Below are 22232 nucleotides of genomic sequence, written 5' to 3'. Positions count from 1 at the left end.
CGTTCTCTTCCCAAGGGCTGGGCCCGCAGGCAGAGAGAAGCCCTCCAATTGTGTTTGTGTCTGGTGGGGAATGAGATCCAGGGGCAGAGTGGGATGTCCCAGGTCCCAGGACAGGACCTCAGTTTTTTCCATGGACTCTAGCCCTGGGGTCCCCTGCTGGAGGCCCTGAGCTCCATCCCTGACTCCCTCAGGAGAGGCAGAGTGTCTTCTCTCACCAGGCACCCCTCGTCCCCAGCACCCCCTGTGCTCATGCCTGGCCAAGCCGTCCGTCCTGGGCCTGGACCTGGGCCTGGTCCCCTGCAGTGGAGGCCCAGGGCTGGCCATGACATGGGCAGACCAGGCATTGGCCTTAGCTCTGGGAGGAGAAGGCATGGATTTTGCAAATCGGAGGTCAAGAAAGAAGCTCTTCATGGCCACCCCATCTGCATGTTCTATGTGTTACTGTTTGGTGGTGTTTGTCTTTTGAATCACTTCAAGGAGAGGTGCCAGCATGTCTAATGGCCCTTGCAGGACCCTGAGGACAGCACAGGGCAGCTCTGGATTCTGCCAGGACCACAGCAGCCCAGCTCTGTGACCCCGAGGCTTCTGTGAGGGGTGTGCGTGTGCGTGCGTGCACACGTGTGTGCGTGCGTGTGTGCGTGTGTGCATTCCCGTGTGCCGTCAGTGCTAGGGCTCGTGCTGCAGGGATCAGGCCCCCAGATGGGTGCACAGGAGCCCTTCAGGGGGTGCCAGCCCTGAGGGAAGCTGGTGCTGCCTCAAGGTCATTTCAAGGAGCCAGCCAGCTGATGGAAGTGGAGGTCTGGCTGGTGCTCCCAGAGCCCCTGCTCTTCCCATGGCAGCAGGTGGTAGTTCCAGTGGAGAAGGAAGATTCACAGGCCACCACTGTCCTCGTCCCTAGAATCCTGTCTGGGAGCCAGGTGGGCTCTGTGTGGCCTCTCGTCCACGGACAGCTCTGCCCAACAGACCCGGTATCCGCTGTCCGCCAGGAGACAGGCCACCGGTGGTTCAGGGTGGTGACCTGGTGACTCGCAGTTCCCCAGCATGCAGCCCTCAACCTGGAGGCTACTCACACCTCCTACTGGTGCCCACAGATATGGCAAAGGGCTCCGAAGGCCAGCAGCCGGGGGTGGGGGGGTGGTCCCGGACTCTCCCCCCTCTCATGGAGCTGTGTCTGCACTGTTAGCCTGCCCACCTGGACCAGACCCCAGCCAGATTCTCCTTCTTAGCTGCAGACTGTGGCCCTTCTGGGGGTCCTGTACCCAGTACAGTACTCCAACCTTACCTGTACACACAGGTGCTCCTTCCTCAACCTCCCCCTGCTGTGGGTACGAGGCTCCAGGGGGCAGGACAGTCGCCTGTGGAGCCCACGGTTAACACAGGGGTTCGACGTGATCTGAGACCGTGAAGGGGCGGGGGCGTGAGTGCGGGCGTAAGGCGGCGGGGAAGGCTTTGCGGGGCTGGCAGGAGAGCGCCGACCTCAGACAGCGGGATGGGACACAGGATGGACGCAGTCTGACAAGCGGGAAGCGGTCTGGAGAGCAGCTGAGAAGCGGGACGCACGGAGGGGCCGGGGCCAGCCTCGCCTGCTTTCCCACGCCTGGGTATGTCGCACTCGGACCGTGTCAGGGACAGTAGCTTCTAGAACGTTTTACAACAACCTAGGACGTAAACTGCCTCCCATCCTTCTTGTCCCTTCTCAAGGGACACGACCGTCCTTCTCGCGAGCCGCTCCGACCTTCCCGGGCAGATTCCGTGCTGCGCGGTACAGAAGAGGAGAGGGGAGACGGGGCTGCACTGACATCTTTATTATTCCTGGGAGGGGAGCAGGTACACAGCCACGTTGCAGTCACCGAGCTTGTTAAAAATATCTCAATAAATAAAACAAATAAGCAACATATACACTGAAACAGAAAATACTTTAAAAATGGATAGCTGAGCAAATCATGAGAAAGAGAAGAGGCGAGGTGTGAGGAGGATTCCAGGCTTACGTGGAACAGTCATGCGGAGGCTGGGGGGAGAGGGGACGCGAGGTTCCTTTTCTGAGAGCCTTGGTCCAGTTTAAACAGAATGGTACAGGAATGCATTTCTGTTTTATTAAAAAAATATACATTAAAAAGGCACTTAGAGGGAAATACAAATCCAAAATTTCAATCCTTGTAAATATGTTCCTGAATCTAGAGATTTTCAGAAAGAATAAATCCCCCCCCAAAAAAAATAAAACCCAGAAGAAAAATCCAAACAGTGGCAAGGATGACAAGGAACATGTCACCGGCGAGAAGGACCGTGAGTGCCGCTTCCTCTGTGGGGACCGACTCTGGGGGAGGACTTGTGCGGTCCGGGGTCTTCCATTCGATGCTGCTGTCCCCTTGTCCAAACGCTGTGCTGGAGAGCAGAGGGGGAGGCTCCCTTGAGGTTGTTCAGGTTTCAGAAGTGACAGACGTGGAGGCGTCCCAATTCCACTTGAGCCTCACCCCACAGGACAGCCTGGAAGACACGGAAGAGGGAGGGTGAGACCCCACTGCGTGCAGGGCGTGCCTGTGTGGTTGTGTGTGTGGTGGGCGTGTGTGGTTGTGCGTGTGGTGTATGTGGCTGTGCGTGTTGCGTGTGGTGTATGTGTAGTGTGTGTGTGGCTGTGTGTGTTGTTTGTGTTGTGTGTGTGTGTGGTTGTGTGTATGTGTGTGTGTGTGTGGTTGCGAGTGTATGTGTGTATATAGTGTGTGTGTATGTGTGTGTGTAGTATGTGTGTTGTGTGTGGTTGTATGTGGTTGTGTGTATGTGTGTGTGTGGTTGTGTGTGTGGTGTGTGTAGTATGTGTGTGTGTGGTTGTGTGTATGTGTATGTGGTTGTGTGTGTGTGTGTAGTATGTGTGTGTGTGGTTGTGTGTATGTGGTTGTGTGTGTGTGTGTGTAGTATGTGTGTGTAGTGTGTGGTGTGTGTGTGTATGTGGTATGTGTGTGTGTGTATGCGGTGTGTGTGGTTGTGTGTATGTGTATGTGGTTGTGTGTATATGTGTGTGTGTAGTATATGTGTGGTGTGTGGTTGTGTGTGTGTATGTGGTGTGTGTGGTTGCGTGTGTTTGTGTGTATGCGGTGTGTGCGGTTGCGTGTGGTGTGTGTGGTGTGCGTGCCGTCCGAGGCCAGCTCATCACACGTCGATTCTGGCACCTCCATTGTGATCAAGATACACAACTGTCCCGCGTCCAGAGGCCCCGCAAGGGGGTGTAAGGGTCTGCAGGAGCGCACGTGCGTCATTAAAATGCAGCGGTGGCCGCCCTGGCCTGCAGCGCGGTGTGAGCATCTCCCCAGGGGCCACCCCGGCGTCTCCGCCAGCCCCACCCCCTCGCCGCCGGACTGGCCAGCGAGGCACCAGGCCGGGAGCCAATCCATTGACCAGGGCCCCGCTCTCCACAAAGCCTCCGGTAAGGAAGGTCTGCCTACCCAGTTGACCTTGTTGCCTGGAAAGGAGGTGGGGGCTCAGATGGAAGACTGGATGGAGTGGCAGAGAGAGGGACCCAGCGGTGGGGTCCCCAGACCGCTCCACCACAGGGCTTGCTGGAGAAGATACGCTGGAAAGAAGCTCGAGGCAGCGTGTGTGATCCCCAGACTTCAGAGACACGTGGCTGTTGTAAGCCCAAGGTCATGAGTCCTGTGGTGGGAAGCCCAGGAGGACAGGGGATAATACTGCTGGGCATGAGTGTCTGGTCAAGGACCTCGACACCTGCGGGAAAGGGACTGAGGCTGAGGACAGGTGGGCCCCACACCTTGCTCCAAGGTGCCAGCTCATGGCTAGGACCGGCTGTTCTGGGGGCTGTGGGTGGCTGATCGCCTAGTCCCGCGGGACCCCAGTCCTACAGTACACATGGCCAGTTTGCAACCAACCCTGAACCGATAGTGGCCTTCCCAGGAGACCCTGAGCTTCGTTAGGGATTCTTGAAGACTGGCTGGTAAGCGCTTTGGGTCCCACGTGATCTTTAGTGCGTACCCCAGGGCCTGATGCACACGGAGCGCGCTTCTACATCTGGAGAACAAACACCGGAATAACCAGATAAACCTCATAACCAAAGGAGACAAGTTCATTCATCGACAGCCCTTGAGGGCTGCCCTGGCCGTGGGGGTAAACTGATGCATGAGACAGGCCTCCACCCTGATGCACCAAGGGGGGAGGCTGCCAGACGGGCTCTGCGGCTGCAGACCTAAGTGCCGAGGTGGGAGGCTGGCAGGGGCCTGGGGGTGGGGAAGAGTCAGGAATGGCTTCACCAAGGAGGAGGCTGGGAGAAGGGTCACCATGAGGAATTTCCCTCCAGGATAAGAGGTCAAGGACAGGCACCCCCAGGTCCCGGGACGATGATGTGGAAAGGTATGAAAACACAGAAGGATCTTTGATATAGCGACAGGTGACATCTTCAGCACAGTGTGTGTGTGTGTGTGTGTCCCTGATCCTACTGGGCAGTGGGCAGCAGGAAGTTTCTTCCTGTCCTTGTACCCCCAGCTCCTTCCCTACAGGTCCCCAGAGAACTCTAGAAACCCCTGCTGCGCCGAAACAAAGGTCTGAGAAGGCTAAGACACGTTGTTCCTGAAAACCCGGGGTGTTTTCACACACACACTTCTTTTCTTTCAAGCCCAGAACACTCCAGATACATCCGCCTTTCTAAGTGGTCCCGGGCAGAAAGTCAAAGGCTGCTCTCTCGGAGAATGTGCTTGTAATTAGATAATTAATCAGGGGGGCAGCTAAAGAAAGCTGAATGGAAGCCTTCCTCAGAGGGAGGGAATAATTACAACAGTTTTTGATATATGAGCTGCGCCAACCCTCCAAGGGGAAATACAGGATCATCCATGAAAAGCCAAGAGTGACAGAGGCTGTCCCCCAGTAGTGGTGAGTTTCAGGGTTTGCTGCATGAGCCCGCGGGGCCCAGGGCTCGGGCAGAGAGGAGCAGGTTCATTAGGCTTCTTGACCGAGAGCCTGTGGGCCTGGCCCCCTTGATGTCACCCTGACCCCAGCCATGGCTGCTGACACGGGCAGCGTTCTTGGCAACAAATACAAAACATCTGGGGCCCAGGCCTGCCTCCCGCATAGAACAGCCACCTGAAACCGTATGCATGTGCCCTGTCTGGGGTTCACTCTCTGCATCTGTCTGCCTTGCAGAGAAGGGGGGGGGGCGGGCAGAGCTGCAGAGCAGCGGCTACACTGAGAGAGTGCCCTTGCCCCTCTCTCCCACACCAGTACCTGGGGCACTAATGCACAGTAAAGGGTCTTAACTGACTCTTATTAAGGACCTAACTTGATTGACTCTTTCAGGACCTAACCCAGGAAGTGAAACACCAACACAAATTCTCCAAAAAGTGAGGCAGGGGGCTTAAGGGGGAATTTATTATAAGGCCTTCCATCCATCTACCCATGCACCCACCACCCAACCATCCACCCACTTACCATCCACACATCTACCCACCACCCACCCTTCCTTCTTTCCCTCCTTCTGTCCATCCATCAATCCATCATTCCACCCACCATCTATCCGCCCATCCTTCCATCTACCCATTCACCCACCATTCCTTCCTTCCTTCCATCCATCCACCATCTACCCATATACCCACCCACCCACCCATCCTGCCATCTACCCACCCGCCCTTCCATCTACCCACCCGCCCTTCCATCTAGCCACCCATCCACCCTCCTCCTTCCATCCATCATCCATCCACTATCCATCCTTTCATGCATCTTTCTAACATGTATTGAGCATCTATCATGTGCCAGAAAAGCTACTAGTTGTTTAAAAAGCCCAGAAAAGAATCAGAGAAATCTAACAGGGGAGAAGAAACATGTTTGAAAACAACTAGAACATAGGGTAGTCAGGGACAACCTTTTTAAAGGAAAGGCCAGTAAGACTCTGCAGCCAGAAAGGAAAGGGACAAAGTGCCCTGGAACTTCGTTGGACTGCCGGAAAAAGCTGGGTAGGGAATAAGGAGGGAAATGGGCACAGAGGTGTCATCTCTGGTCATTACAGCATGTGCGCGCACACACACCCCCCTGAGATTTTGCCAGTGGAAGCTGCAGGGGCAGAACGTGAGGCTCAGGGAGCCAGGCGCTGCCCACAGAAACCCAGGGGCATGGCCATGGGAGGCCTTGCTCTGGCCCTCACTGCCCCCTTCAGCAAGAAAGTGGAGGACTCTTCCTCCGCAGGACCCTGACATTGTCCAGGTCACCCAAAGGGGCTACCACCTGCCAGCCGGCTTCTGCCTCCACCCGTGTCTCTCTCCTCCCAGTCACTACACCGAAAACAAAGAACCCCCCCCCCGAAGTCCTGGGCTCCCAGGTGCACTGGGGTCGGGGTAATGTGTCATGTGGAGATGAATGTAATGAACCCAGCGCTGGAGCTGAGCCCCTACCCTGGTGGGTCTTGTCCATCCCGCAGGGGACAGCACCCCCACCCACCCGGGCGTTCATCGAGCACCGTTCTTCAGCTGGGGCCCTCTGTCCCCTCGCCGAGCCTGGACACAGCCTCCTGGGGTTCTGAGCATGGCCCCCCAGAGCTGGCTGGAGGCACAGAACCCACCCACCTACGTCGATCTGACAGGCCGTAAATAGGAGTAGAAAACAAGGAATGGTTCACATCAGGTGGCTGTGGAGCGCGGCGGGGAAATAGGTGAGCTGAGCACCTCACAAATGGCCCAGAGCACGGGGACCAAACTTTCAGAACAGTGGAATTCATCGTTTGGAGAGAAGCCAGGGGAGTCTGCATGGATAAAATAAGGATACTCTGTTTTCAAAGAGAAGCACAACCAGGAAACAAGAAACGCGCTCTTGGAAATCACAGAAAGTATGGAAGCAGCATATTTTGTAAGAAATGGAAGCAAAATAGCAAAAGAGACACTGATGAAAAACAATCAATAAATCAGAGACTGACTCACGGAGGTCTCCAGCATCTGAGCAAAAGACAAAGAATGTGGAAGGAGGGAGGAGACGAAGCCCCGGACGAGATGCGCAGGGAAATGTCCCCGTGCTCAGGGAAGATCGTCGGTCCCAGATTAAAAGGAACACAGAGTTCTGGGAAGAGCGACTGACAACATGGGCAGCCATGCCGCATCACAAGGAAAGTTCTGGACTCCAAGAGTACAGAAAACCTCCCACCGGCTTCCAGACATAAAAAGAGGCAAAAAAGAGCCAGGCCAGGACAGCTTCCTGTGTGCTCATGGCGCCCGCTGACGGGCAATCCCAGGACGGCTGGTGTTTCTCTAGAAAAGGGTCCACGGACCGTGTGGGGAGCAGGAGAGACATGGTCTGGCATATACAGCCTCGGAAAATGCACCCCCCCGGGGGCCACTTCTGGGGAAATACTACCTGGAAAGGTCCTCCTCCCAGAGGGAAAGTACTTAGGGCCCCTCGCTCCGCAAGTATGGCAGCAAATCATCTAACAATCAACCCACGGCAAGACAAACAGGCCAATAAGAATGCTGGTAGGAAAAGCCTCGGAGGCCGAAGGAACCTGTGGGTCCCCAGGCACCCCGAGCTCCTGCCTGCCCCAGGCCGCAGGACCGCACACCAGGCAGCCCCATCCATCCGTGATCACCACGCCCGCCGATTTCCCACTCTGTTTACCAAACTCACTCAAGAAGAAGTAGGAAATCTGAATGTATCAACTTTTGTAAAATAAGCTGACCAGGTTACGAAGAATCCGAAACCAGACTGTTTTACAAGAGCATTACATAGAATCTTCTGGAACCCGGTCATTCCTATCTGTATTACTTCAGCTATTCCAGGGTTTACAGATGAGGAAACACTTCCCATTTTATCTTATTTATTTTTACTATTTGTTTATTTTGCCGAAGACTATTTTTTAGAGCAGTTTTAGGTTCACAGCAAAATTGCGAGGCGGGTAGGAGATAGTTCATAGAGCCCCCGCCCTCCACCATGCACAGCCTCCCCCATAAATGTCAACGAGACACAACTCTGACCCCTGTCCAAATGGCAGAAGAACCAAAGGCCAGGTCATGCCACCCAGGACTCTGAATGCAGAGATGCTAAGACAGACATCAGCAAACCAAGTCAAGTCATGGATTTGGAGAATCCCTTCCGTACAACCCAGAAGGGTTTACTCCAGGAATGCTGGCCAGTTAACATCCGGAAATCTGGCGCAAGAAGGGGTCATGGGCAAGTAGCTCGGCAGATTCCAAGGCATGCAGTGCCGTGCCACGAGCATTCTGGAAGCTCCTGGAAAGTCAGGAACTGAGCACTCAGGCCTTGAGCTGAATCCCAGTCCTGCCACCACGGCCACTGAGGCCTTGGGGAAGTGGCTTCACCCCTCCAGGCCTCAGCTTGGGCATCTGTAGAAACACCCACTGAGGGTCACACTGGGACCACCAGCTTGGGGCTACAGGGATTCAGGGAGCCACACCACGCAAGAGGCTCGGGGCCTCGCCTGGCTCATGCCCAGCACTCTCGTCGCCCCAGGTCGTGGTTTCTTCCCCAGCTGGGTCCCCAGGGTCTAAACCAACACCTGGCACATGGTAGGTGCTCGATAAACCCCTGTGGAAAGAGGCCTACAATGAAGAGATCGCACGGACCCGAGCACGATGCTGGCGCGGGAGTGAAATGCTGGGCGCCCTCTAGAATCCCCCTCTCCACGGTGCTCTGTCCCATTCGTGCCCTCTAAGTCTCTGGCCCTGTAAAGGTGGTTCCCAGCCAGCAGCATCTGCCTCACACGGGAGCTCAGGAGAAATGCAGAGGCAGGCTTCACCCGGACCCACGGAATCAACGTCTACACCCTGCCAAATCCCCAGCCCTCTAGAGACTCCAGAACAGCTGAGCATGCCCAGTCAGCCGGGCAGCTGCAGCCGAGACCTGCCGTGACTTGCCAGAGACGCGGCTGGTTAGAGACAAGGCCGGAAGAGGATCCGGGCGTCTTGATGCTCCCTGTTGGGGGCCATCCCCACTGCAGACATGCCCACTCCGCCCACCAACTGTCCTTCTGCCTGACACCCCAGACACACAGGCGGGGGTAGGTGGGACACAACGTGCAGCCAGCCTGTGACTCCCACGATCACTCGCCCTAAGGGGAGGGCAGCCGAGGCGTCAGTGACAGGCCCTGGAGGCTCTGAGAGGTCACCCAGCCCAGCTGAGGGGGTTTGCTCCTTCCTTCTTGGTAAGGGCTTTTTAGCGCTCTCCCAGAGCCACCTTGCCCCAGTGGCTATCCCCGAGACAAATGCCTTGTCCAGAGACAGCGGAAATAAGAGGCTTTGCTCTCAGAGGAGAGAATCTGCAACTTCCTTCCAGGTCAGATCTGCAGGCAGCTCCGGGCAGGCTGCAAACAGATCATCCCTAGGAGACAGGGGCCAACACCTGCCAGGGGCAGGTGTCAGTCTCACCTGGCTGATCAGAAAGGCGGAGATCCAGCCGCCCCTGCTGGCTACTCAGTGGGGTCCAGCACATGGGGGCCCCCAGCGGGGCCAAGGGGGGCATCCTCACGGTTCAGCCCCCCACCCCCGCTGACTTCTGTGCACCTGTCTTAGAGAAGGCTCAATGGCAAACAACAAAACATACCCCCTCCCCACCCAACCCTACCCCTCCCCAGTGACTGTAAGAATCCAGTTCCAAATCAGAGGGCAGGAGGGTGCGGGCTGTCCGCCCATAGGTCAGACTCTACTGTCTGAGGCTGGACACTCTATGGGATGACAGTGGAGCTTTGAGGGGACCGATAAAGGCAAACCACTCTCGCCGAGGCAAACGCAAATCAAGAAGCCGTCAGACTTAAAAATTTTTACAAGGCTCCTCCAGCTGCCTGTGCCCTGGCCACCCTGCCCTCCCACCTGGGTCCCCGCGCCCCCCGGCGTCCCTGCCCTGTAGGGGGAGGTCTGTGTGCTGTCCCTGGGCCAAGCAGTGGCTCGGACAGGCAGGACGCTCTGGTCTCTCTCTGCTGGCCGCCGGGCCCTTTCCCAGAGTCAAACGGAGGCCACGGCCATGGGGTTCTCATAGGCCACAACTCTCTGCAAAGCAGGCCAGAGTCAAGATCAAGGAGCTTCTGGATCCAGGAGCTGGGGCCTGGGCCGTTCCCCTCTGGAGAGCCCGCTTTCCCAGGAATGGTTGGGTGGGCAGGATGCCCCTGTGGCCCCCACAAGGTTCCAAGGACACCAGCGGGCTGATGGGCTTCTGCTGCTGGGGCAGAGATATGGCCGAGGCACCAGGCACAGCTCCGGAAGGACCTCCTGGGTTCCCAGGCCCCGTGGCCCCCGTGCATCCAGGTGGCAGTGAGACGCGAGGGAAGGTGGCTTGGAGGCCAGCACGGGCTGCGTGGCCCTGTGCCCTTGGGCCCCTCTCTGCTTCCACGGCAAGCTCCATGCGTCCAGACGCCCTTTGTGAGGGGCACCTACACTCAGAGTCTGGGCCGGGGCACAGGGCAGGAGGACGCCGGGGGAGAACAGGCTGTGTCCCTCTTCCCCGGCTCCACGGCTCAGGAGTCTGACCCCCGGCTTGCCTGCCGTGCGTGAGAAGGCGGAATCCTGTCTGGAATGACCGTATTTATGAAGCCAGGGCTCATCTCCCAGGCCTCCCTGGTGGCTGGTGGCAGAGCTGCTGGCCTTGCTCCTTCAGGGAGTAAAAGTTTCAAGCCAGCTTGGAAGCAGAGCTGTCTCTCTCCGTCTCTGTCTCTGTCTCTCTCCTTGGGCTTGGCTTCGGGGATTCGAGCTGACCGTGTCTGGAATAGCCTGCCTGCCAAGGAGACGTCGGCCTGGGAGCAGCCTGGGGAGAAGGCAAGCTTGCCTCTGCTTCCAGACCCCCTCTCTGCGTGGTGCCTCCCGGCCTCCGGGCCTCGGTGTGGCCCCAGGGCTGTCCAGCCCAGCCCTCTCCGTTCCCAAGGGAGCTGGGGCAGGAAAGCCCAGTGTCCACACCAGCGACTCCCAGTATTTAACCCTGTCCAGCCCTCCTCTGAGGGAGGCCTTCCCACTTCTCCTCCATGAGTCGCAGGACACTGTAAAGCATACCCCCAAGTGCAGAGGTCATGAGGGATAACGGTCCCAAGCAGCCAGGTATTAGGAGGAAGCAGCCTCCTCCCGGGACGCAGGGCCTCCAAATCCAGGAACTACCTCGACCAGTGAATTATGATTTCTCCAGATGTCACTAACCTTAGCTTCCAAATAAAACCCACTAACAAAAGAAGGTGGTGTAAAAACTCACCCTGCGGGGCCCTATTTCAGGCTGGTGGCACAGGTCCTGCCTGTGGGGGTAACTCATCAGGTGATGTCACGTCAGAGATAAGGAGATGGGGCCTGGGGCTGGAGGGGACTTAGGCCAAGTGACCAGGCAGGTGCAGAATCGCCCCCAGAACTCAGGTCAGCTATGCCCTGAGGCCCGAGGCTGAAATCCTTCTCGTACGATTGACCTCATTCCTACACCTGTCAAGTGGGTCCAGACCCAGGAACACTGACTTAATAAATGTCTTTGCACACTTGACGAATAAGGGTCTGAGGACACAACCCTCCCCCCAACCCTCCCAGCGGCTCAAGAGAACATTAAGCAAAGGTCCGCTCTTATCAGGCACTCTGCTGGATGCATGTCATGAGTACAACTTGGTCCCTGTCCTACACCAGTTCACTTGGGGACAGAAGACAAAAAAGTTATTGTAACAAATATATAATACATATACATGTTCTAATAAGGTATAATGAAAGTACACAAGGTCTACAACTAGGCTGCTCTACAATATAAATATGTATTACAGATGTAAATGATTGGAGCAAAATAAAATACACGTTAAAGTAAAGGTATGGGGCGCCTGGGTGGCTCAGTCGTTAAACGTCTGCCTTCGGCTCAGGTCATGATCCCAGGGTGCTGGGATCGAGCTCCGTATCGGGCTCCCTGCTCAGCGGGAGGCCTGCTTCTCCCTCTCCCACTCCCCCTGCTTGTGTTCCCTCTCTCCTGTGTCTCTCTCTCTGTCAAATAAATAAATAAAATCTTTAAAAAAAAAAAAAAAGGTATGAAAAGGTACATAGTAGAGGCCCAGAGAAGGCAACAGTTAAACCTCTGGGCGGGTGGGGGGTCTGGGGAGCTCTTCACAGAATTGGGGCTTAGAGCTGGGGCTTCGAGGACGTCTGGTCCCACCAGGGACGGGAGGGGGAGGGTGAAAGGGCCTCAGGGCACATTTTAGGTGGGGGTGGGAGGAAAGGGGGCTTTGGGGGCAAGGTGACCTGTGACTCTAGGGAGAGGCCCAGGGTGGGCAGGACCCCACAAGGCAACGGGGGGCACTGTAAAGTGTAGGGGGTACTGGCATGACCAGGCCCATTTTCAGGGGTAACTGTGGGGTGAGCCCTCAAGGACTGCTAGGAGGTCAGACCCCCCAGTGGGGCCCTGGGTGGGGCACGGTCACCAACGGTCTGGCTTGGGCAACAGGAGGGGTCGGGACCCCAGGAACAAACAGGGAAGAGGAGAGAAGCTGCTTTTGGGGGAAACAGCAGGAGCAGAGCTGGTGGTGTTGAGCTGGAGGTGTTTGTGGGACACCCTGGAGGTCGGGTTCACTCAGCAGGATGTCCAGCTCCGAACCCCAGAGGGGGCTGGGGGCCTCGCAAGCAGCTTCTGAGCGAGGCCGACGAAGGGAGGAGGAGACAGCGAAGTAGCGTTGTCTGCATTCGGACCCAAACCTGGGGCTCATTCTCCAGCTCTGTGCTTCCCGACCACGACAGACCTGGGTGCGGACATGTGGGGCAGCAGAGGGAGAAGAGGGGGGTCCCTGGAGAGGCCACGTGTGGCGCTGGTTGGCAGCGCCCCCTGCTGGGGGGAGCCCGCCCTCGGACAGGAGAAGCAGGACCCAGCCCCTGGCAGGCAGGGGTCACCAGGTGACCTTGGGAAGGCCGGGGCAGGGGGCAGGGAGGGCTCCCTAAGAATGGTTTCTCTCTTTTTTTTAATTTAAATTTTAGGTAGTTACCATGCAGTGCCATACTCCAGTGGTTTCCGGAGCACAATTCAGGGGTTCATCACGTACATACCACAGCCAGTGCCCATTACTTTAGTGCCCATCCCCCACCCAGCCCCCCCCCACTCCCCACCCTCCAGCAACCCTCAGTCTGTTCTCTGTCGTTAAGAGTCTCTTATGGTTTGTCTCCCTCTCTCCTCTTTTTCTTTTCCCCTTCCTCTATGTTCATGTTTTGTTTCTTAAATTCCACATGTGAGTGAGATCATATGGTACCCGTCTTTCTCTAACTGACTTATTTCACTTTGCATCATGCCCTCCAGTTCCAGCCACATTGTTGCAAATGGCAAGATTTTGTTCTTTTTGATGGCTGCGTAATATTCCATTGTGTATATCTCCCACATCTTCTCTATCCATTCATCAGCCCAGGGACATCTGGGCTGCTTCCATAGTTTGGCTATTGTTGATAATGCTGCTATAAACATTGGGGTGCAGGTGCCCCTTCGAATCTGTATTTTTGTACCCTATGGGTAAATACCTCGTAGTACAATTGCTGGACTGTAGGGTAGTTCGAATTTTAACTGCTGTCACCAGCATTTAGTTCCCAAATTTAATTTCAGAAAAGCAGGCAATTTTCAAAATGCAAAACTCTTTACAGAAATAACAACACCTAGGCGCGCCTGGGTGGCTCAGTCGTTAAGCGTCTGCCTTTGGCTCAGGTCATGATCCCAGGGTCCTGGGATCAAGCCCCGCATCGGGCTCCCTGCTCAGCAGGAAGCCTGTTTCTCCCTCTCCCATTCCCCCTGCTTGTGTTCCCTCTCTTGCTGTGTCTCTCTCTGTCAAATAAATAAATAAAATCTTAAAAAAAAAAAAAAAGGTAAAGAAAGAACGACACCTATAAATCTATTTTCTTGAATGACCCAGAGAAAATACGCTACTTTAGAAAGATTATGCATATATTCATGCATATTCAGAAGAATGCAAAATCCTTCCTAAGTGACGGGAAGAATCCTACTATGCCCCAGTCCTCAGGCCTTCCCATCTCTGGGAACCCGGCTTCAGCAGACACTTGAGATGTGCGAAGCCTCAGGAAAAACCAACAGCACACGACAGGGGCCTGGCGTGGACCCTACACTCCGCAGGTGCTGCGGACACCCTGGGAGCGTGGACGTGACCTTGGCTAACCCACCCCTTCAGCCACAGGGACAAGGCCTTTCGATTCCCAAGCTCTGGATTCAGTGACTTTTGGCCTATTTCACATTCTCAAACTTCAGCACCACGGGAATAAAAGTGACCTCTGTTGGGAAACACATCATATTTAGAAAGCACGCGCTCAAGTGTTGAAGACATCGCCCAGTTGAGGTAAAGTCGGCTCGTCTACAGAAGCAGACGGGGAGAGTGAGCCACCCTGGGTCGCAGGGGCCACGTGGCTGTGGGCGGTCAGCGCCGAGGCCACAGAAGGGCCGGCTCTGCTGGAGGGGGCCCGGAGCAGCTCACTGGAGCCCGGGCTCGGGGGCCTGGCGGGAAGCAGGCGCGGGGGCTGCAGGACCGCGGCACGGACGCCAGGTACCACCCACCGCAGAACGGGATGAAACAGGTGTGCACGGGGTAGCAGCCAGCCAGAGCTCAAGAATGAATAAACACTCAACTTCACGGACAGATGCAAGAAGGACGGGTGCACGTCCCCCGGACAAACCTCACCGTGGCGCCACCCCTCCCCCGCGCACCAGATACACGTTACCCACGCTCGGTGAGTGGTTGCTAATTCAGACGCCTTGAGCACTCAGGTCTCTCTAGGGACAGACAGGAGATCGACAGAGGCGGCAAAGACTCGGGAACAGCCGGGTTTATTGGATCGGCCATCCCACCTGGAAAATGTGCACGCCCTTGACCTCCCAGCTCCCAGAGCGACGGTGCGGTCAGCCAGCCGAGGGTGACCCCTGACCTCTCAACTTCACCTTTTCTTATCTCTGGGCCCCCGTCTGCATGCTTTTCACCACCTCCCCTCCTTCTTGCCGGGTAAAGCGGTTGCTCTCCTCTATCCGCCGGGGGCAGGACGACTGACAGGTCCTCTCGTCCTCCGGCTCACCCCACAGCTGGCCTCACACACCTGGGAGCCCGCGGGGCAGCAGACACAGAGATGGAAGTCAAGGCCGAGAGCCACCCTGGTGCAGCGACGAGGCTGCAGCCCCGGTGTGAACATACAAGCCCCGCGTTCGGTCTGGGAAGGAGCCCGGGTCGGTGCTGTGGCTCACGGCCGCCGGGACCTCCAGGTCCTCCCAGCACTGTGGTGCTAACAGGCAGGCTCTGCTGTCGGCCGAGGAGGGCGACCCAGGCACCCCAACCCTCCGGACACAGTCAGGGTTACCCTGCTGATCTTGAAGCACTTGTCACTGGTCCTGCCTCTGAAAGCGTGTTAGATGTTTTCTCCCGGAAAGGATGTCCATCAGACTCTTTCAGACAGAGCTATGATTCCCAGCATTTCGTTTCTGAGGCTTATCCCTCTAATTTCATGACCTGCCAGTCCAAGAGCTTCCTTTGTCTGCACGGAACCCCGAAGGATCTGCGAGTGTGGGTGCGTGCGCGGACTCCTGTCAGCCCCCAGATAAGCAGCTGTCCCCGGCCTTGGCGGGTGTGCGTTGCAGTGTCTGAAAAGGAATCACACTCCTGGGGCTGCTCGGACAGCGGTGAACGATGTGGGAGGGCACGTCCCCGGGGGACAGATGCCCCCCAGAGCCTTCCCGGCTTTGTCCTCGATGCAAGAGTTTAAAGAGTACTGCCTGGTCCCCAACGGCTCTCCGCCCCCGGGCTCAAGTCACGAGATACAGGAACATGCTCTTTATTGCTCAATTTCTAAAAAATTCAGGACTCCTGGATTGAAATTCTGCATTTATAATCTAAAAAATTCAGGATTCCTGGATTGAAATTCTGCATTTATAAATTATACTCAAATCTATCTGTGGAACTTATTGTTTTCAAAATATTTCCGCATAAGAAAAAAATGAGAAATGATGTGCGCACACACACATTTCTGGAAAAAAAAAAAAAAACCCAAGCGAGACACCATTTCTTTGATGGCACAGTATACAGAATGCGTTCCCTCGTTTCTCCTGGCTGCGTGAACCCGCTGGCTCTTAATGACCCCTCCCCCGAGGGGGCTTTGGGAGCAAAGCATTCCCTGCATGTCATGATGGGGGAGCCCCGACTTCCTCCTGGCTCTTGAGGGCTCCTGCCCCGTTGCAGCTGGTGTGACCCAGGCCAGGTGCTATCATGTCCTGCGGAGATCGGTGGCCCGTGTCTGTGAGCTTACAGCCTGGTCCCGTCTCCCTTCCGAGACTTTGCTCATCTATCAGATGGGCGGGTTCTACGTGTCCCACAGGGGAGTGACCGCCTGGCACATCGTAGGTGCTCACATAGTGTTGAGCTCTGCATTGAAAGCACTCAGGTTCAGAGCCATGAACAGAGGAGGCCGGCGGTGTGGGAGCGACAAAATCTTGCTCCATGTCACACGGACTGACTTCATCTGGATTTGGGGTGTCCGTATACTGCAGGTGAAATAAATCAAGTGGCCTGATTTTATGGTATAAATACAAATAGAATTTTCTTTGAAATGTTTGAAAAAAAATATCTACCATGCCGAGTGTGCACGGAGCTCTGTCTAGACCCAGGAAACCCAGGGACAGACAGGGCATAGTAGGTTGGCACTTGGTCTATATATATATATATATATATAAGATGATAGATAGATGTGTGTATATACCATACTATCATATACCATACACACGTACATATATGCCGCAAACCTACACACCGTATATATGCACACCACGAATAAACACACACGCACACCCCCACCCATTCTTCTCTAAGAAGGGTCACCTTGGTCCCAAGTGTGCTCCAGTCATTCCTGATGTCACCATTTGGGGACAGAGATTAAACACTCATGGTGCTTCTAACCGGTCCACCACACAAGAGCCGGTGTCCACTGGGGGCATCGAATGACCGGTGGGTCAGTGGGCGTGGCCTCCGTTTGCCCCCACAGCCCTCTGTCGAGTCCAGGAGCTCTAGGATGGCAAGGGTTTGAGAACGGGTGATAAGCAGCGTCTTTGCACTCTGCAGCACTGGGAAGGGGGCAGCTAGGATACACCCAAGGAGGGCATTGGAGTCCCTCTTCTTAAAAGAACATTTCTGATCACTCGCATGTCCAAGAGTACGACCGGCTTCTTCCGTTCTGGCAGCATCAGCCTAGGCTGATGGGCTGGGGTTCACAGGTGCACATGTGGATTGTATAGCTCTGTGTTTTTTCCCACTGATTGCAACAAAATTCCCGAGTTTGGAAGCCAGAAGTGACTACTTCTATTTGAAAGAGAGCAGAGCTAAGATCCAGAGACAGAAAACAACACCTAGTAACTACTCTCAGAGCTGAGTAGCTGAAAGGTCCAGATATTTGCTAGGTATTTCTCAGGTAAATCCAGGACGACGGCCCCTTCCATGCAAATCCCCCTTCCCTTATCTGTGCATTTTTAATGCATTTAATTACCACTTGGACTCCAGCTTAGCATCCCATAATAATTTATTTTGCCAGGAAAGGCCCCATGAATACGGAGAGCAGTGTCAACATCCGTGTTTATAAGGGAAAACAGTCTTCTACTTTCAATGCTACATCCAGAAGCCCACCTTCCCTTCTAGATGCTCTTTAATCAATCTTGTCAATAAATGGAAGTGATGCAGATGTTCTGTGTAGTCTTAAAGAATTCAGGTTGAATCCACTTTAAAATAAAACACTACCCAGCAAGCACATATAGAGGAAGAAAGTCAGTAGACAGAAGAAAGCTCCAACAAAACCCAGAATGGAGTCAGGGCCTTGAAAAGAAGCCAATACACCTTGAGCCAAAGATAAGAAGTCAAATAATGCTTAGGGACAGCGCAAAATGACTGAACATTCTCCACATCGAATGTGAGTTACTTTAAGGCAATCTGGTATAGAGAGATCCACATTTAGTAAACAAATAAAAGAAGCCATGGTTACACCCTGGAAAAGTTTTATGATTTATAAAAAGCTTTAGTGAAAAGTGCCTTTAGAAACTGAGCTCCTCTAAAAATGAATCTGAAATGATGCACTTTAGACAATTTTCTAAGCAAATATCCATTTTACAAAGCAGAGCGCACCTGTCTAAGGCTCCAGGGCGACAGGAGAGAGACCCGAGCGTTAGGAGACTGTCTTCCTTCCCCTCTCAGGGCGTTTCCATCAGGGCACGAAAGAATCAACTGCCACGACAGACAGGCCCCCGCACCTCACCGTGGGAGCAACACAACAGTCCTGTCCTGTCCGTCCTGTCCCTTCTTCCTGCTCGGTCAGCTTGGCGGGGGCTCCTCTTCACACAGCCGCCCAGGACTCAGGCTGGCAGAGTCCCCGCCATCTTATGGATGCATCGTTTGGAACACATGGTCCCTCGTGTGTAGCGGAAGACCTGTTCCTCTGCACTTGAGCTCAAAAAGGCTATTGCCACTTGTTCCCAAAGCTCATTGTCTGGAACGAGTCACATGGCCTTGCCCACCTGCAGGGGTCCTGAGGAGCATGAGGGAGACGTTCAACATTTGGGTGCTCCACTGAGTCCACCTCAAGGGCCAAAGCAAGGTTTTTTCGTAAAGGCTGGACCAAAACACAAAATAATTTGCAGACAGTCCCTCAAGAAACTGTCTGATAATTTCATCTCACTAACCTCTACCAAAAGTCGGGATCAGACTCCTGAAAATTCACCGGTAGCAAAAATAATGGCTGGGGACTGATGGCAAGGCAGGGGACCAGTGAAAGAACTTAGCTTTTAAAAAATAGTCATTAAAGGCAACAGAAAGGCAAATGCTACGAGGACTACAGGGACTATTATTCTACCTTGAATTCGTGCCACTGGGGGTCCTAGCCACTAGCTGGCATTCCTGTTCGGTTGAGGAGGTGTGGGGCACTGAGGGAAGGTGGGTTATTACTGGAAAGTGTCTCCTCCACTCTCCTCCCCCTCCTCCAAGTGACGGGCCAGCCGGTTCCCAGGACCTCAGCACGGTGTCCTCGGTGTGAAAGCTCCACAGGGACCCGAGACTCCAGGAGGCTCGCCTCGGTGGATGGAACTGCAATGTCGCCATCTGATGGCACCAGGCTTCTGGGGAGGGTCCTGTGCTGCCCGCGGAAGAACACTCCACGCTGCCTGAGTGGACTGGCCTTCCAGGGAGTCCACTCAAGCATATTCTTGGATGTTGTTGATGGGTTTACTCCAAGTTCCATCTTCCAGGGCTGCCTGGACAAAACATTTGTCCCTCTCTTTCCTGGCTCTCTCTCCGCAACTTCACTTCCACCCTGATGGGGAGGTTTGGCAATGGGAGGCCACTGGAAACCTCCCTCACGGAGAAGCTTCTCTTGCTGCTGGGAACCCATGCTGAAAACAGAGCCCCCGCTGACCAAACACGCAACCCCTCCAATGTCACACGCGGCCCTGCCTTCCCTCTAGAGGAGCTCGCCCACGGGCGGCATAGAGTCACACGCCAAGATGGCAGCCGGGAGTCCACACACATCCAGCATCGCCGTGGCCCCAGGAAACAGCCTGGAAGTGTGCTTTCCCAAATTGTGAGCAAGGTGAACTCAGGGCCGGGGGAGGGATGACCACGTACGTTGTGCCCATCTTTGCAGCACCAGCAACCCCATCCATCCTCTGAGAAGAAATCTGAATTCTCCCGCATACCTTATACTACGGACTCAAGAAGCATAAGTGAAAATGTTTTAGGGAAAGGATGTCGACAGAAACCACTTTCCCCCCGATAGAGTCTAGCTTGAGTTTTAGGTATTGATTGTTGAGCCAAAGACATAATTAACACTAAGCAAAGCTGTGACCTGGGAAAGTCACAGGGGCTCTGGGGTTAATGTTGTTTCTGGCCGCGGGGGATTTGGTCCCCAGAGAGGGTCTTGGCCGGCGCTCAGCATGGGCGCCGGTCTGTTGGTTTCAGAATAAAGCTCACTACACATTTTATGTCCTAGTGGGAAACTCATTAGCAATATGATTGTAAGCTAAGATTACCAACATACTTGAAGAATGTAAAAACCACCTTGGCTGCCTTTCGAAAATGATCCTAACATATTCCAATATCCCCCAGGGCGGTGCAGAGCAGTTACATCATGGTTTGTAGGATTCCTGGCGCTCTCGAGGGGGACTTCTCACCATCACTCCCAATCCTCACACGGAATCCCACCTGCTCCGCTGACACCAACCCTGGGGACCCCGGGAAGGGATGGAGCCCAGACCTCAGCACATTGTGCTGGGCCGCAGGGCTGACGCGGCAGGCCGTAAGAACCCCCGGCAGCCGTGAGGGGCAGACTCACAAGTGGAATACTCTTCCCTTGGTCAAATGTGCATAACAAACCCACTTTTGAGAGGCCAGCTTTGCATTTTCCACCTCTTGGCCTGGACTAAATACAACCGGTCGAACCAGGGCCTCACTGGGGCGCCGTGTGGGCACCGGAAGGGAGTAGGTCAGGGAGGGCAGGGGACCCTCGAGCCCTGCAGCACGCCCTCCGGTGGCCCGAGCACGAGGCAGGCCGCCCTGAGACCAGGCAGCAGGGGATCCCGACCCGGAGGCGGCAGGCCCAGTGTCCCGGCTCCTTGCATCTGCACTGTTAGGGAGGCACCTGAGGACTGAGGAGGCTCCAGTGGGCTGGACGGACCCCAGCCCCCTCTGAGCTTCATGTGTATCCTTCACTGCCACGTTCTCTGAGAGAACGGAGAGAAAGCTCAGTTGATGATACCCTTGGTCTCCCTGTGCCTCCTCATCACCCCAGGGGAGTTGGAGCGGCCAATCACTGATTTGGTAAGAGAAAACAGTGTGTTGAGCTCAGGCTCTGGAACCTTCCTCCAGGAGCTGGAGCTAGCTGCAGGAAGCAGGCGTCTCCCATCCACCCCTCCAGCAAGCTGCCCACCCGCCCGACCCTGAGGGGGAGCCCACCTCGGTCCAGCTCCACTGGGCACTGTGGGCGAGTCTGCCTGACCCTGGGACCCTTCATCTTCATCTTAGCCTTCATCTGTGAGAAAGGTGACCTTGCACCAGCTTCACCCCAGTCTCACGTCTCTGCACCCCGGCGGGGGCGAGGGCACTGCTCATCCCCACTCCCACCCTGTCTGGCGGCACGTGCAGGGGTCACCACACCCCTCCGGCCTGTGAGCTAATCAGCACTTGGTCTATGAAGCTCTTCCAGGACTCCCACCTGGACCCCTGTGGTGTGGCCAGCAGAGAGTGGGGGTCACCCCACACCGAGAGGGGTTTCAGAACTCCAGCAGCAGAACCTGCCATGGGGCACGAGGTTGCTTCCCAAAGAAGCTTCCATCAGGCCAGGCTAAGCCCTCCTGTCCCCCCTCTGCCACCTGCTGTCTGAGTGACCTTGGTCACCTCTTCTCTCCAAGCTGGACCTCACTTCTCCCAGGTGGCTGTAGGGGGACCTGGCCCAGGGGTCTCCATGGTCCCCGGGGGTCTCATGGTTCTTTAGAATCTCAAGGAGACTGGAGTCCTGGCTCCCACGTTCTGTCGGGGGCACGGCTGGCATCTCACAAACGTGGTTCCGAGGAACTGGGTGAAGGCGTGCAATGCTGCGTTTTCCCAGATGTTTAGTGCAGAGCGTCCTCCCGGTACCTTCTTGGGGAGGGACTGGTGTTAACAGAAGGATTTCTGAAGGGAAGAAGAGACACAGCAGGCGGAATTCCAGGGGAAGGACGGACTGAAACCAGACCCACTGCTCCTGCCCCCGGGGCTTCGCAGACCACGGCTCCTGGGCCATCATTACTGACGTGGTACAGATGCTCGAGGAGAGAAAGCCACAGTTCTGTGCACTGCACAGCTGGGAACCAGGGAAAATGTGGCCCCTTTCACCTTTTCATTCCCGAGAACCACCTCCCTCCCCACAAGGCGAGTCAGCACATTGTCCACCATCCTTTCTGAATGCCCCTGGACCTGGGGTCCACCTTACTCAACCCCCTCCATGAACCCGGAGTTCTTCCCTGGCCAGGCTTCTAGAAAACTCCTCCACTCCCACCCCAAATGTTTTCCCTGCTCTGTCTTCAAAATCCCAATCCTTCCCTCCCACTGGAACTAAAGGACCGTGCAGTCGAGGAGGGCCCGGTCAGCCCACCTCCGTCCCTTCTCTGGTGTCTCCTGCCCCTCCCCCTCCACTGTTTTTCCCTCTTTATTTGTCCTGTTTAATGTCAAGTGAGCCTGCCCGGCTCCTCAGGAATGGCAGCTGCAGAATCGAGCACAAGTGGATTTCAAGTCAGCACAGAACAGTTGCAACGAGTCATGTGGCGAAGGC

General features: G+C 55.3%; 1 protein-coding gene across 2 annotated transcripts in view; it reads right to left on the bottom strand.

Annotated features, from left to right (window-relative positions):
* Positions 1-1789: 1789 nt before the first annotated feature.
* The window catches only part of TWIST2 (twist family bHLH transcription factor 2), a 50519-nt gene continuing 30076 nt past the window's right edge, over positions 1790-22232 (bottom strand). For both annotated transcript variants that reach the window (XM_036113957.2, XM_036113959.2), the window contains exon 2: positions 1790-2484. Coding sequence is in view for 1 of the 2 variants with exons in the window: in XM_036113959.2 (XP_035969852.1) it covers positions 2418-2484 (67 nt within the window). In the remaining variant the exon portion in view is untranslated. The remainder of the gene's footprint in view (positions 2485-22232) is intronic.

Source organism: Halichoerus grypus, chromosome 4 (assembly GCF_964656455.1).
Source record: "Halichoerus grypus chromosome 4, mHalGry1.hap1.1, whole genome shotgun sequence".
Lineage (NCBI taxonomy): Eukaryota > Metazoa > Chordata > Mammalia > Carnivora > Phocidae > Halichoerus > Halichoerus grypus.
This window is presented reverse-complemented; position numbering and strand designations above follow the sequence as displayed.